This window comes from Pholcus phalangioides, unplaced genomic scaffold, assembly GCF_987345545.1.
Source record: "Pholcus phalangioides strain wild (caught in Gottingen) unplaced genomic scaffold, Ppha-v1.0 ptg000015l_1, whole genome shotgun sequence".
NCBI classification, from domain to species: domain Eukaryota; kingdom Metazoa; phylum Arthropoda; class Arachnida; order Araneae; family Pholcidae; genus Pholcus; species Pholcus phalangioides.
In genome coordinates this window covers 38,623,016-38,639,418 of record NW_028301608.1, presented here as the reverse complement: position 1 = coordinate 38,639,418, position 16,403 = coordinate 38,623,016, and the positions used below count along the sequence as shown (strand labels likewise).

Here is a 16,403-nt window from a genome sequence, read left to right as displayed (position 1 = left end):
TTTTGTTACGGCTCTGCTTGAGCCCTCTCCTCCCCAATAAGTTTTGTGAAAAGGATGAGACACCGCCCCTCCTAATATTAATTCATGGATTACAATAAGACACGCCTCCCCACGGCGTACATCATATATAATTCTGATTTTAAGGGAATATTTCCAACAACACTTACCCCCTCCTTTCTCCCCTTCCCAACGGGTGCATCTGTTAGAATTTAATTTCTTGTCCACAAAAAAAAAGGTATCAATCCACGCAATACGATAAGTGAACCAATATGTGGGCTGCAAGGGGTAGTCACTTTTCTTATAGGCCTACACATACATGGCCCACAGACCGAAAAGATTGTGCACCTCTAGTCTAGATGGTCAGGTTTCTATCAAAGAAATATTAGAAAAATATTGTGGTTATAGTTGTTTTATATATATATATATATATATGTCAGAACTCCAAAAGTCGTTATAGGTATAACCTCAAACAAATGGAACCAATTTTTCCAGAAAGTCGCATAACAGGCAAATTGCCCACCGATATGGCTGAAAAAAAGATGCCTACAAAAAATATGGATTTCAAATAGTTATATATAGCTTGATGTTAATAGAACTCAATTAATTTGACTCATCAGTAAATATTAAAATCAATTTTCATGAATGAAGTTTGATCTTTCATAACCTTTCACAGCGACAGCAATTGGTTACTATCATTTTTGAAAACATTAGAATCCATTATTCATTAAAAGAATGCGGTTTATGTCTCGTTTATTTTCCGAAATTCAATAAAGGGAAATTATTGATGAATATATAACATCTTTCGTCATTCTAGAATATTTTTATTTTTTAAAGTTGCTCTGAATGAAAGTGCTTTCGATTTGCTTCATAAACTACATAATTCTTCGTGATTAAACATTAGAAAAAATTAAAAAATTTACAACTAAAAAAAGAACATAATCATAAAGTTTTTATGATTATGTTCATAACAGGTTTCCTTGGGAATTAAAGGTCACGCCGGGAAACCTCTTCATCTGTTGGAAATTCAACTTTTTGAAATAGATTTGGCTGTTGATTGCACTGTATAATGCAGGGGTTCTTAACCTGTGGGCTCACGAAGAAATTTCAGAGGGTCTGTGTGAGCTTAAATGAGAAAACTAATCGATTTCACATTGTTGTGTACTGAATATTATTTCGTAAGTTGTTTGATCCTCAATTTTATTGGCGCAGTAGGTCTGCGGACTTCATGTTTTTGGCACAAAAAATGAAACAAAATAAGCTAAATTTTAATGAAAATTTCACCGTCTCAGTTATCATTAAAATTTTTCAATTCAATTTTTCAAAGTCAATTCTACTATTGCCTATTGCTTCATTTGCACAAATATACTACAGTGATACATAATCTACTGTCTACTTTTTTATGACCATTCGCAGACTTGTTTTGAGTCAGCTTCAATGTCACGCAGCTTCAAGTCTGTTGATGGCCGTGGAAAAAAAATCTGGTTATGGTGCATGTAAAGACTTCATACATAATTGACTGGGTCATTCAACTACGCAAGTGTGACATTGTCCCTTAAAATTAATGTAACGTTGAATCATGTAATCTTCAGTCATTATCACTATTTATAGGGGAAATAAAACGACTGCGGATAAATAAATAAACACTCGGAACGTGACACTCGGATGAATTTATATTTTCATTGAATAGTACAGATGTGAGATACATCCTGCATTCACATAATGCTTTCCTTCTTTCGAACGAAAGACATCTTCGGTCTATCGCCATTGACAATTTGCTAAGAAATGAAGTGTGGTGCCGGAAGAGTGCGTGCATTGGCGTTCGCAAAGGGCGGGGGGGAGGGCGGATTTGGGGTTATGACACCCCCAGAGAACGTAACCGCCCCACCTTGTGAAAATCCTGCGTACGCCTATGTGTGCGTGTGTGCTGCAATGGTTGTACCGTTGTATGCCTGTTGCTCTCTCTGTGGCTAGGCTTTTTAACAGGCAGATCGGGTCGCATTCGTGCCTTGATCTCAGGAACCACAGAAAACCACATTCAGCCAACCACCATTGTGCTGCCGGTGGGTCGCGAACCCAGAATCACATAATATTACAGTAAGCCCTACTGCAAATGTGTGCGGTAGTGTTGACATCGTGCTGGACTCTCATCGCGATTCCAAGTTCGGATTCTGTTGGTGGCACAGTAGTGGTCCGCTGAAATTTATTTTCTGCGGTTTTCCAATTCCAAGTTCGACCGTATGGAGCCGGTCTCTAATTGTAAAAGTCTCAGCACAAAGAAGGTCCACCTTCAACAAGATACATGAAAATTGTGAAGATAATCAAATCTATTTATTCAAGGAAAACAAACCTTCTCGAGGGATTCGACTTTAATTTTCAGCGCTAATGGTTCTCGGTTACGCATGTAATCGTAGCAATGTTTTTTACTGGACATAAATAAGGAATTTCCATGTTTGAAATGTCGCACACCCCGCACCGACCGTCACAACGGAGAATGAAATTTCATTTGAATTTCTGGAAAAAAAACAAAAACTCTTCAAATACATTTTTCCTCAAGTATATCGATATCGTTTCTTGTCCCCTATTTCGATCTAAGGCTACCTCCAAACTTCTTTGTGCGGAGTGATACCAAAAATTAGTACAGCGGTTTGTTTACATCAGGACCGAAGTTATCGGGAATGGACCCGCAGATGAGCACAGGGAAGGCATTTGTCATGGCGGTCAGAATTGACAGAAGTTCTATGGCAGCTGAGGATCGTCAAGGATGTTAGACTTGTACTAATGGCCAAACGAATTCCCCCTTATTCAGGAATGGCTGTTGGCTCTTCCGTGGAAGTTTCTTTTTTTTCCGTTTTCAGAAAGGAGAAAGGGCTTTCGGCTCTTCCTTTTGCCGGTTACTTTGCCGTTTCTTTGTACGGTTTTTTGTTTTTGTTTTTCTCCTGGAAAGACTTTTGACTCTTCCTTGGCGGTTATGTTTTCTTAACCGCCTGGTTTAACCGTCTGATTTTTTGTGTTTTTGCTTTTAGTTCCTTTCTGGTTTCCCCCCCGCTGTGCACCGAATTCGAAAATTCAATGTTCTGCATTGGCTGAACATTGTTGTTGTTCAACCAATGCAGTTGACTGTTGGATTATGAAAACCGAAGAATCATTCTGCGAATCATGATTTTGAGTTTTACCTCTCTATTGTAAATTTGATTTTTGTGAAAAATAAACAAGATTAATTCGGATTTAAATCCGAATTAATCTTAATCCATCAGAGAACAGAAAAAGGTGACGGTTTGGGGAACGTGATCATTTCGTAATATTTGTGTTCGTTGAAAATGCTTCCAATTTTTGGAACGTTATTATTACTACCTTTTGAAAAAAAAATACAAGCAAATATTTCCTTCGGAGAAAAATACAGTATATCGCCTTTAATCTAACATGTCTTTTTCTTTTTAAATGTCTTATTATGTCTCCCGAGTATCAGTTCCCTGCTTTGAAAATCATTCGACGACATTTTGTTGTTTTTAGTACTGTTCGAACGGCAGATAACATCAACTTCCTGGAGAACTATGGGTAACGAATCTCATCAACAGCTTGCCAAAAAATGTGGTGCCAGGGAGCCCGAAGATAAGCTCGAAGATTATCGGTACGACAAGGAACTTGTCGGAACTTGTTGTTGAACAAAACGGTTCAATCCATACGCATACAAGTTTCAACAACTCTTTGTAGAGCATCGTAAACACTCGTAAATTTCATGGCGTGACTTCTACTTTGAACTTAAAACTTATTTAGAATTCTGGTTATCAGAAGTTGAATTCGCAACCATTCGAAGATTTGTTCAATCTCGTTATAGCTGATCAGATGAATAAAAGAGGTACTCTCCTGAAGTGAAAGGGCATTCCATCGATGAGTGGGTGGTGATGGTTTCACCCTCTGAACTTCTGAAACACTGGATGCGTATGAAAGTCACGAGTACTTACTCTGAGAAATACAACTAACATTATGTTTTCGATAGTTGTTGGCGATTAATTATGGCGTTATTCTAGATAACAAGCGATAGATACTGTGCTTCGTTTGTACTAATGTCGAGAAATCGAAATTTCCGTAACACCCATCCTTTAAGGATTTCGGCTTTCCAACTCTATAAATATCGGTCTTGGTGAATCGCGATGACAGATATTTTGAGTCAATAGCGAAATCTGTTCTCTCACTTTTATAACGTATGCGTGACACGTATGCTTGCCTTTCTTTTCTTTATTTTACTTATTGTTATGCTTTTCTCTGTTTAAATTGAAGCACACTTGCCATTTTCATTTCAAAATACAGAAAATCGCTGGTAGCATTAGTAGAATACGAAACACGCGTGATTCTGATAGCACAAATACGTTAAGGCTACTTATTTTGACACGTAACAGTTCATTGGAAATTCCGCAAAGGAATGTTTACGAAGTTGCACGTAGTCCTTCAGATGATGATGGCAGCACCAGCAGGATGCCACGAAACAAGCACAATTACGAAACCATGAATACGTAAAGGCCACACATACACTCAGAACACACATTCCGGCATGTATCAATTCGTTAAAAATTCCGTAGAGGAATGTAAACGAGGTGCATGTATGGTCTCTTCCGGTATCCTATTCCTGTTTCATGTCCCGCATATTTTAAAGGCATGTCTATTTGAATTTAATCCGTGTCTGCGTCCACGCATTAAATAGGACGTAATAGTTATAAAAAAACATCGACGTATACGACATCAATGTAGAGCGGATGTCTGAAAGAAATCTCGATCTGAAACCTTTAAGGAAATGCGTTGTATCACCTCGACGCCTCGTTGCCAGCTCAGCTGTATGAACAAATTTACGCCTATGCTTGTAAAAGCAGCATGACTAAACATTTTACCCGTTTCCTTTTCTTTCTTCTGCTTCATAAGCAATATCAGCCGAAAGTATTTGAGTAATCGAGAGCGTGCAAATAACTAATTTTACACGCACTGTAGCCGAGATCAGTCGAGCTGGTCCCGAAACGTTTTTATTCTGAGTTCGTTTGCTCTGAGTTTTATTCTAATTGGATAGTGGCCATTGAACTTTTCATTTATTTATTCGAAGCAATTTTTTTGTGTTGTAGAAGCATCATACATATATATTTTACATTAGAAAAATATATATGCTGCTGGTTGAAATATATGTGTGTAAATTAGGATCCAATTACGTACCTTTGCAAGACTTGCGGTCACCTTCGAGGATATACCCAGTTCTGCACGAGCATTGTACTCTACCACGCATGGAAGTGCAATCGTGGTCACAGTCACCGTTGTTGTATTCACAAGGGTCAATAGCTTGAGAAAAAAAGGAAACAGAAACTAAAAGAAACACCTAAGGCAGGAGTTTTCAACCCATAGCCTGCGAGCCACGTGCTCTTGCTACTTTTTTTGCAGTGGTCTACAGATGAAAGGCTTACATACATTGGTCACAAAATTTATAGAAATACTGAAGAAAAAAAAAAAACTCAACAAAGAAATGTATTTTAGAATTGGTGGAAGAAGTATATAGTATAATTTTAAATGTACTTTTAGGGAGAAAACATTTCAGAACTAATAAGAGAAATGATTTCATAATCATTGAAAGAAATATTTTCAGAATTGATGAAAAATATTTCTAGAATTAATGGAAATATTTAAATTGAAGGAAACATTTCAAGAATTACTAAAAGAAATATTAACAGAATTAATGGAAAGAAATATTTTCATAAATAATGAAGATTCATACTCTTAATGGAAAAAAATGTCAGAATTAACGAAAATTCATATTTAATGAAAAATCATTTCAGGATTGATGAAAAAATAATTTCAGGGTAATTGAAAAATAATTTCAAGGTAATTGAAAAATAATTTCAGGTTAATAATTATTTTTTTAAATTATTAAATAATCATTTTTTTAATTATTGAAAAAAATAATTTTTCAGGATTGATAAAAAATAGCTTTTTCGGGATTGATGAAAAAAACTGTTTCAGAATTAATAAAATTCTTGAATGATATAGGGCTTTCCTATTTGACTCAGAGCCCTAGGCCCCGTTGGACCCACCCATTAAAAAGCCACTGCGTGAATCAGTGACTTGTTTGCCCTCGGGCTTCATGAAATTTTTTTTTGTCCCGAAATGTCTGAGAAAGGTTGAAGACCGCTGACCTGAAGAGTGCAAAGGTTGACATGCAAGCAAACATACGTTTAGACATTAATATACCAAATAATATTTACTCTCAGCATTCATTTTCAAACTTTTCCATCTTAAAAACAATTTTTTTCATCATTTTAGACACAAATACAAAGCACGTCAGGGGAAATAGCACACGTGGGTGATAACATTAAAAGAAAAAAATAACAAATTTTAATGGATTCTCCTCATATATTTGACACGCCATGCTTCTTTCATTTTTTTTTCTGGTAAGTGCATGAAACGTCTTATGGTTCAAGAAAAGCCAAGCAATTACCATCAAAAAGATGATACAGTACTCAAGTGAAACAGTTATTTTTCCTTTATCTCAGTTACGAAAAAAACCTTCTACATCATGCATTTATTTATAAAAAGTATGTTATCCTTATCATTTGCAAAATGTGAAAAATAATGTTATTCTTTACGTCAAAAAAGTTGCAAAAACAGAGTGAAAAGCGTGTCTGTGTGAATAGTGAATTTTCTCTCAGATAACTTTTGAATTGGTCGTGCTTTTCTGGATGGTGTCTATTAAAGTCATGTGCAAAAAACTCAATGCCAGAAAATTCACCGACACGACAAATTACCGTTGGAAAAATTCACCGGCAAACAATTAATCGAGAAAGTGACACAGTGGGTTGCTGGATGAGCAAGTGCGTGATTGATCAAGTGAACCAAGAGCTAGCGAGTGAGCAAGTGAGAGCAAATGAGTGAATGACTAAGCAAGTGAGCAAATGGGAGAGTGAGTTGGTGAATGAGCGAGTTAGTAGGTGAATGATTTAGTGAGTAGACAAATAAGCAAAGTGATAGGTGAACGAATTGGGGAAGTAAACAGATAAGCAAGTTAGTAGGTGAATGAGTTGGTGGATAAACAGATGAGCGGGTGAACAAATTAGTGAGTGAGTGAGCAGAAGAGCAAACGAGCGAGGGTATGGTTTAGCTGGTTAGCATATGAACAAGTTAATGAATGAGCAAGTGAAGAGTTGAACGAGCGAGTAAGTGAGCAGGTGAGCAAATAAGCGAGTGAATAAATAGTTGAGCGAGTGAATAAATAGTTGAGCGAGTGAATAAATAGTTGAGCGAGTGAATAAATAGTTGAGCGAGTGAATAAATAGTTGAGCGAGTGAGCTATTTAATGAGTTACTCACAAGTCCCATTTACATGTACAATATTGTGGTAGTATTGGGAGTCCAACACCCGCTTTTGACGACTTTTTTTTTCCATCGTAAGGAAAGAAATGGAGAGCACAGTCATTGGTGAAAATTATTTAAGCGGGTTTTAAACCCGCTTTTTCTATTTTCCATGTAAACGGGGCTATAGAGTCACTCACCCACTCACGAACATTCACTTATTATTTGCTAGCTTTTTCACCAACTCATTCGGTCATTCACTCGCTAACACATTGACTCGATCACTCACTCACTGAATACGAACTATTGCCGATGAATTTTCCGTAAATCCACTTTAACTCTAATCATTAGAGCTGGCATTTTTTTTGTTATCCGCTGCGTGTATTTTAGTTTAAAAATTGTTAGGTTTCATTTAGAGTAATTTATTTCATCTGTGGCCGTCAGGGTCGAAAGCGAAGGCAAGTAGTCTGCCCTAAATTCCACCAAGTTTAATTAAATTCTTCCAACAGCTGATTGCGATCTAAAAACCGTCGACTTGTCTTATAATTACAACCTCACCAAATGATTTATCGAATGATTAGTGATTCTGGCACCACGCAGCTAATTGAGACACCTCGGTAATTATGTCTTCAGGTAAATATTTGCGAAATTCCAGTAAAGCGGCGAGGGGGGGGGGGGAGAAAGAGAAAAATATGATATAGAGGAGAAAAGGTGAAAGTAGGATAAGATAGTGTATATATTCCGAGGGGCGTCTTCCGTGACCAGAGGGCGGTATCGCATGCAAATCCAGTTGACAGCAAGGATCGAGTACCATTACACCGCGCCCTTCTTTACATGTTATTAGAGTCGGAGGGAGGAACACTGCTTCATTCCTTCGATCGGTCACCGATCTTTCTGTCAGGCTACGACAGCAGCTGTTATGGTGATATCCATATAATACGTCATAAAACGTGAATTATATTCTTCTCGAGTCAGTTGATGGAAGGAAATATAACTGGAAAAATAACCAATAATATTTACATTGATATGGAATGGAAGTAAATCTTTGAGACACTGAGAAACGTTTGATTAAAAATTTGAGGGAATTGGGGGGAAAAAAACGTTTGAACAAAACTTTTTGACTGCAAAAAGATTTGAATAAAAATTTGAAACACATTGAAAAGTGTTTGAATAAGAATTCGAGGCACTTTGAAAAGATTTGAGGCATTTCTGAATGAATTCAGGCAATTTGAAAGATTAAATATTTTTATTAGTTTACTTCAGACAATTGCAGATTTGGATTCTGTACTGTGATGACTATAATGCATGTACTCCTTATACAACTCAACGAATTACAGTATACTATACAGGGTGTCCCGTAAGTGCTAATGCGACCTTTATCTCATCAACCGTCCGTCGTAGACGTATATTTTCAGTTTAAAAAATGCTCACACAAAAGGCATTCAAAATTTTCCTTCTACTAGTTTCGAGAGTGAAAATACAGTGTGTAACAAAATAAAAAAAAAATCTAAATTTTCCTACGGTCCTTCTGGCCTCTAACTTCCATTTAAGAAGTTGTTGGTTGCCCTGTCTCTCCTGAGGCCAACTAAACAGTTCCAAGTTTCTAAGTGTAATATTAACTTAAATATTCGAATTCAAAAATCGGAGAAAAGTCAGGAAAGGACAGAATAAATGAGGGAAAGGAGCGTTGCCCGTTAGTTTCTCGCTGTTCTTTCGTAACTTTTCTCCAGTTTTTGAATTCAAATATCTTAGCACATAATACACTTAGAAACATGGATTTTTTTGTTGACCTCAGGAGATACAGGGCAACAAGTTACAACATAATTGAAACTTAGAGGACAAGAGTACCGAATAAAAATTTCGATTTTTTTTATTTTGTGACACTGTATTCTCACTCTGAAAACTGGTAGAAGGTGATTTTTTAACGAATTTTGAGCATTTTTTAAATTCGAATCATACTTTTACGACGGACGGTTGATGAGGTAAAGGCCGTATTAGCACTAACAGGAGACCCTGCCTATGTATACATGGTGAATAGTTAACAGCAGCACCGCAAATTACTGGCAAGCCGTTGATCCTAGAGGCCTACTTCCATATTTGTTTGTATAATCGGCATATTGCTATAGTAGCTAAGCTGAATCGACGAGTGACCTCCAAAACTGTTACATCCGTGGTTGCAGCGTCAGTCAGTAAGACAATATCTGCCAATACTGTGCGCCGAAGGCTACATATGAGAGGACGGTATGCCCGAGTACCACGTAGATGTGTGCGGCAAGATTAAAGTGCAGTCGTTAGGTTATATAAGCCGTCGAGTGCTTAACTTTTGGAAGCCAGTGTACTTGGCTGACGCGTGACCGAAGTTTTAGAAACCCTTGATAATTAATCAAGTGTCGAGATGCTCCCACGTCACTTCAAGAGTCCCTACTCTTAACCAGACTTCTTTCTCTTGTATCGTTTCAGTAAGAATGGTCTAGGAAACCTTTCATTGCTTGTTCGATTTTTTTGGAAATCAGCCTCAAACAGTCAGTCGGGCTGCGAAATGTAATTCTCTCAAAATGAAGTTCAGATTTCGATGTGCGATAAGAACTCAATTCATGGCATCATCTATAAGGGCCGTATGAAAGTTTTATGGATGAGGTCTGTAAATAGCAAGTTTGCAATCGCATCACGTCTTGGTGTATCGCGGTAAGTAAGTAAGTGAATTTTTTTTTTGAAACAGCACAGACCACAGTCACCATAAAATGATGAAGATTATCTCATAAAAAATACAAAAAAATCGCGGTTTTAGAAAAGGAAACCGCGCCATAATATGTGTCACCATCAATAATTTCTCTCTTTCTCTTTACGGTTCCTTTAAGGGGAGCTTTTGAAAAAAAAAGGAGTAAATTTCAAGGGCAGTTTTCAAGTGCCAGATTACACTCATCTGAACATTTATCACTATAATATATGAATCATAATTATTTCTATAAAAGAAAAAAAATCTTGTTATTTTAGGATCATCGTGGAACCGGAGGATGTCTGAAGTGTCTCAGTAGGATTTCTGAAAGTTATTTTTATTTGTACATCATATTACAACAAGTTTACTTTATGCATTCCTAATGGTCATATAAATCGAGATATATCATTAAGAGATTATTCCAAACGATAACAAATGGAACTATGCAACCCCCCCCCCCCATTCCCTCCAGCTATGATGATTTAACAAGCTAATAACCCAGACATTCGATGCTAACTGCATGACTGCATGCATCCTAAAAGTTATTCTTTTGCATGTTCAATCCTAACAATCCAATGACTTTCACACATCTAATCATGATTTGTATGTGTGTGTGTCGCTAGTGATGACAGAATTAAAATGCAGTATACTAACGTGCTATTTAATTTCTAGACTTTAACAAACGTGGATGTAGACAGAACCACTCCACTCTAGGACAGAGTGTTTGACCAACATTGAAGCCAAGACTAAATTTTCCCCACATCGATTTTCTAGTGAATTTATAGATCATTTGTCCACAAATTCCAGCCCTCGGGCCAATTGACCCATTAAGCAATTTAAAACGAGTACATTCAAATTGTTTTTATGAGTGGTTTTGTTTCTAATTAAGTTATTCAGCTTTTAAACGACGATCCAAAAAAAAAGTTATTCGGCTTTTGAAGGACCATCGAAGACGTCATTCAGCTTCCACACTGCTTTCAAAATTAATCCGGGACGAAATACGGCCAGCAAGCGGAAAATGTGCATCCATGGTTTATAGCAAAAAATTTAAAAAATATATAAGTTACTTAATAATAAATTACCCTTATAAGAGAAGCCATGTATTCAAATATCGTAGAGGGGCTAAACCTGAGAGGCAGCAAAATATTTCTGAATCAGAAATCTAACAGCATACGCCTTGTCTTTCTGAAATCAATTTCTGCGGTTTTCCACCTTCCGAATGCGAACCAGTCTCCCGTTTGAAAAAGTCTATCCGCAGACGGTAGGCACACCTTCAACACGATACTTACATAACATGAACATTTAAGGATTTACTATTTTCACTTCAAAATATGGGAGACCAATGGCAGCACCGGCAAAAACACGGTGTAAGGTTTGGTGGTTGCTGATGTCAATAGGATTCATATGGGAAACATACCTTGCTCACAGAAAGGTCCGCGAAATCCAGGAGGACACGAACAGTGCGAATTGTGCATGGAGGAATCCTGGTCGCATGTTCCACCATTGAGACAGCTATTGCAGTCAGCTGCATGAAAAAGTAGATAAATAGAGTAGAGAAATTTTTTTATTTTAAAATTAAAATAAATAAATTTATTATCATGAAAACATAATACCTTTTAATTACTATGTTTTCATGGCATAAAACTTTTCATACTGTCTAACCAACGGGTGAGAGCATAATTTCTGAAACTTTTTGTTCCATCACCCCCCAACTCAAGAGCTAATCCATAGGATCCTATACTAGACACCTATTGCATTTACCGCTACACTGAACCATTCCAGGGGGTGCGATATTGCCCACTTTGAGAAACACTGGGTGAGAGCTTCTAGTGAAAACAGCTACCAAGAGAAAAAGAGAGGTTGATGTTCTATTTACAAATAAAATTTGATTAAATTTCAAATGAAATATGTTCAGATTGAATTAAAAAATGAAATGTGAAAATTTTAAGTAATGGGGAAGATGTTCAGTAACCAAAAGTGATTAATGCATTAATTTCTTATTTGTTTTTTTACCCTTTAACGACCAAAGACGGATCAGATAGGAAGTATCGCTATGTTTTTTGAAGGCTTTGTGAATGGTGGGGAAGAAGATGAAAGCTCCCGGCAAAGACGGGTATCAGAAAGACAAGTCCCACAGGGGCGGGTGAGGCGAAAGCAAGTTGTTAAAACTCGGATGATTCCACTTTGAGAAGAAATGTCTGAGCGTTAAGAGTTAATCAATGAAATTATCTCACCGTAACGGCATCCCCTTTCTTCGTCGATCAGAACGGCTCCAGGACAACACTTGTATATCGTATGATATCTTGGCTCGAAACTGTGCGTAAAACCTGTATAATAGATTGTCCTGAAAATATAATGAAACAAAAAAATACACTTATGGAGGCTGACAGAGCTTTATCATGAATATCTGAGGCTTAAACTTAGTTCCTATTCAATTTTTTACATCATAAATTTACGCAGAGAGAGCGCAACTATCTTTTTTTTCTTTCAAACTGAACACGGCCCAGGCTCGATCGGCTTCAGTCAATTGCAGGGTCGCAACTAGAAAATTAAATTTATTCTGTCCCCCGGGTAGTATCTATTATGGCACCTTCTTCTCCTTAATTTTGAATGAAAAAAAGTAATAATCAATAATTTTATAAATTATTGAGAAATCGATTTCTCGAATTAAAAAGAAAAAGAAAGTGAAAAAATATGACCAAAAAAAAATGTATAAAATTGGGAAATGATTAATATAATTTCCCAATTTTATACATTTTTTTTCAGAGATAGATAGCGCTGAAAAACGAAACTGATTTATTTTGACACGCACAAAATCGAAACTTAAACTGTTTTTGATCGCTCTTTCCAATTTCTCAACCGAATTGCACATAATTTTTACTTATAGTTATTGATAACTCAAATAATATTTGAAAGTTTAGACCCCGCACCTCCTCCATCACATAATAATAACGGAACTTAGACTGAAGGGAATTGATCTGTTGGCGGGAACACGAAATTTCAAATCCTTCCATTCTGATGGCAATCAACCGAGTCCCTTAATTCGTATTAAGTGTTGAAGATTTTATACATAAAAATTCTTTTCAAGTTCTCAATACTATAAAATATCTAAGTTCTACAGAATAAGCCGTCTAAAATTCACGAATAAGCATAAAGCAATATCGAAATAGGCATATACGGCAGATAAAAAATTCAAAAAACACATTTTTACAAAAAGAAACCAGAACTCAAGGGCTCTAATAATATAGAATGTTGCACTACGATTAACAATATAATTTATAAAAAAAAAAAAAAAAAAAAAAAAAAATTAAGTTTGAGCTCATTGGCCACATCAGATATACACAGAGGCGGATTTAACGCCTCTGTATATCTGATGTGACCAATGAGCTCATATATAATTTGGGGCACCGGGCACGCGCCCGTGGCCCCGACTTCTAAAGGGCCCCGGAAACCTAAACTTAATATTATTTTCTAGTTTGAGGGACCCAATATTTTCTTTTGCACCCGGGACTTCGGCCGACTTTAATCCGCGTCACTGCATATACATTATACACAGTGAGTACCCTGACTACTTATAGTAATTCAATTTACGAGGCATTCGCAGTATTTTAAAAATTGAAAGAAGAAATGCAATAAAACTGAGTCGTTTCTTTTTTCCACAAAATTTTATATATTTATCCAGTCTTTGATCGGCGCTCAATTTTGAGTATAGAACATCGTGTGTAAGTACATTACATTATGCTTCAAAGCTTAATTGAGACGTGGTAGGCTCACAGGAATCAAGATTTATTAACTCAATCTGCAATTTCCCAATTATAGGCTCGAAATTCATTCCCCACATTTTTCATGATGAGTAATTATAAAATCTAACGGATACGCACTTCATGATATTGTGACGGGGGGCATCGGATGGGGTTTTTGATACGAAGTCACTTGAAAAACAATCAAGAGAATGAGAGCGGATAGTAAAGAAGAGGAAGAGGGCCGGCACAGAGAGAAGATAGAATAGGCCCAGGCCACCCAACACGCACAACACAAAGCTCAATTACTTCGCCCCGGGAAGCATTTCCCGAGGCCCTTAAAGTGACGAATTTCTCATTTCAATTAAGACTGCGGTTTCATGGCGGGCGGTCCAGTAGCACGCTGACTCTTTTATTATCATTAATATTATTATTATATAAATTTTTAAGGAAATATCAAATGATGGTAAGCCTGAAAAACAGCAGATTTGTTTGAGCTTCTCGATATACCGCTAACAAGACGGAGTTGAGTGTTGTTGAATCCAAAAAAGGAAGCGAAATGAATTTCGATTCGTTTCGGTTTGAGCCATATGCATGCGATGTAATCTAATTTTGGGCAGACAATGCCACGTGTTTGAGTTCATCTTTGTGTCTGTCTAGCGAATAAAAATCGTGCTTGATCCTCTTTTTTTTTTTACGATGAAACAAAACAAATTAGAGGCAATTGGTTTCAAAGCTAAATAGGTTAGCTTCCTATTTTTTAGAAAATTAAACAAGCATTTATTGTAACATTAATTTTATGAGGTCATGCAAATTGTATCACATTTCCACAGTCGGATTCAAATTAATGTTTAATTAAGATCTTTGGCGGGGAGGGGAGATACAAAAGAGTCAAATGTCTCCTTCAGACACATCTATAACACTTCGATAGGCTCTCTTTTGAATTTTGGAGAGGATTTGGTGGATGACAATCGGTGTACTCGAATGATACCTTTGTTTCAATTTTAAAATGGTTGTGATAAATATTTTTTGGTATCGTCGTTCTGGAATATACCATCTGAGAAGAAATTATCCATTGATGCGTGAATGTAGTCATTAAGTATTCTGAAATGTTCAGTAGAGTTCATTTTAGTGCTGACCCTACTCCAGAAGGACAGAAACAACCACAAAGATCAAAACACTTCTTTCTAGGGTTCGAACAGTAGGTGCATTAAGTAAGATGGCTGCACTTCACCTACGAAAATGTTCATGAAAATTTAAATAACATAAAAAATTAACGAAAATCGTTCATCTATACGAAGATGTTCAGTGATTATTTTCACCCCGGGCCCCACTTCTAGTTAAGATGATCTTCAATTCAAATTATGCAAAGTCTTTTCGTATTTTTTGCCATAAGCTCTAAGATCACTAAATTTGAGTTTTCGTTTCTATCAGAAAGTTTAACATGAAATAGTGTGGAGGGGGGGGGGGAATTTTTGAGTTCGGCTGAATATACTGGCATAATTACATTCTTTGATCCTGACATAATTAAAAAAATTCTTTGATCCTGACATAATTAAAAAAATTCTTTGATCCTGACATAATTAAAAAAATTCTTTGATCCTGACATAATTAAAAAAATTCTTTGATCCTGACATAATTAAAAAAATTCTTTGATACTAACATAAAATTAAATTTGATACTGACATAAAATTGAATTCTTTGATACTGACATAATTGCATTCTTTCATACTGGCATGATTGCATTATTTGATACTGAAACGCTCACATACATTTCGAAAATTTTTCGTTGTTCTCAGACTCCAATTTAGCCATCACATATAAAAAATTTTAGGCTCTAACGCCGATTTCTTAGTCACCATGGCAAGCTGGTGACTGGCATTTGTCAATTCATGTGATATATATCTTGTTCATCAAATATAATTTACGAACCTTGGCTTGAGCTCCATACACCAGTCTTCGGAATAATGACAGTTGGGCTTTCTCACTTTCACCATCTCTGTATAGGCTCTCGTACAAGGCCTCCTAACACGGATCATCTGTACGGTCTGGTATGGACACACGTTTGGCCTAAAAAACACAATATGTAGCTTTTACTACATGAAATATTCTGTTATCTCGTGGGAAAATGCTACTTAAAATATTCCTCTGAAAAAATAGGAAATAATGATCTTATCAATAAATAATGAAGTGTTATAAATGATTATAATAAACCAATCTTCAAGTGAAAGTTATGATGTATACGTAATAGGGCGAATACGTCTGAATCACCGATAACAGTACATGACAGTGAGTTTGCGATTGTCAGCGCTTGTCAATTTAGGTACATGAAGGACTAACAGTATTCGTGTCAAGGCACATGTCACTTTACAGCCTTGGAATCAGGTCTGTATATGATAAGGTAAACGATAACATCTCCATAATAAGCAGAGAAACAATTGAGACTCCAGACAGCCACCATAAAACAAATAATAAGAGGTTGTCCCTCCACGCTCAAGTGAATAATTACAGTTTGATCCGCGTATCAACGTCCATCATATATGATTGATGAGGGTGATTAAATATACTGAACATAAAGAAGAAAATTCGACTGAATAGAATTTTAAGTTAAGCAGGCTGAAATAAATC

At 36.4% G+C, this 16,403-nt stretch overlaps 1 protein-coding gene across 4 annotated transcripts in view; it reads right to left on the bottom strand.

Moving 5' to 3' along the window:
- The window catches only part of LOC149075972 (uncharacterized), a 130,680-nt gene that overhangs the window by 31,507 nt on the left and 82,770 nt on the right, over positions 1–16,403 (bottom strand). For 3 of the 4 annotated variants that reach the window (XM_089243490.1, XM_089243493.1, XM_089243491.1), the window contains exons 2-5: positions 15,708–15,845; positions 12,270–12,379; positions 11,453–11,560; positions 5,197–5,319 (exon numbers count right to left, since the gene is read on the bottom strand). In XM_089243490.1, the coding sequence (XP_089099616.1) occupies positions 5,197–5,319; positions 11,453–11,560; positions 12,270–12,379; positions 15,708–15,845 (479 nt within the window). The remainder of the gene's footprint in view (positions 1–5,196; positions 5,320–11,452; positions 11,561–12,269; positions 12,380–15,707; positions 15,846–16,403) is intronic. The other variant, XM_089243492.1, reaches the window with a different exon arrangement.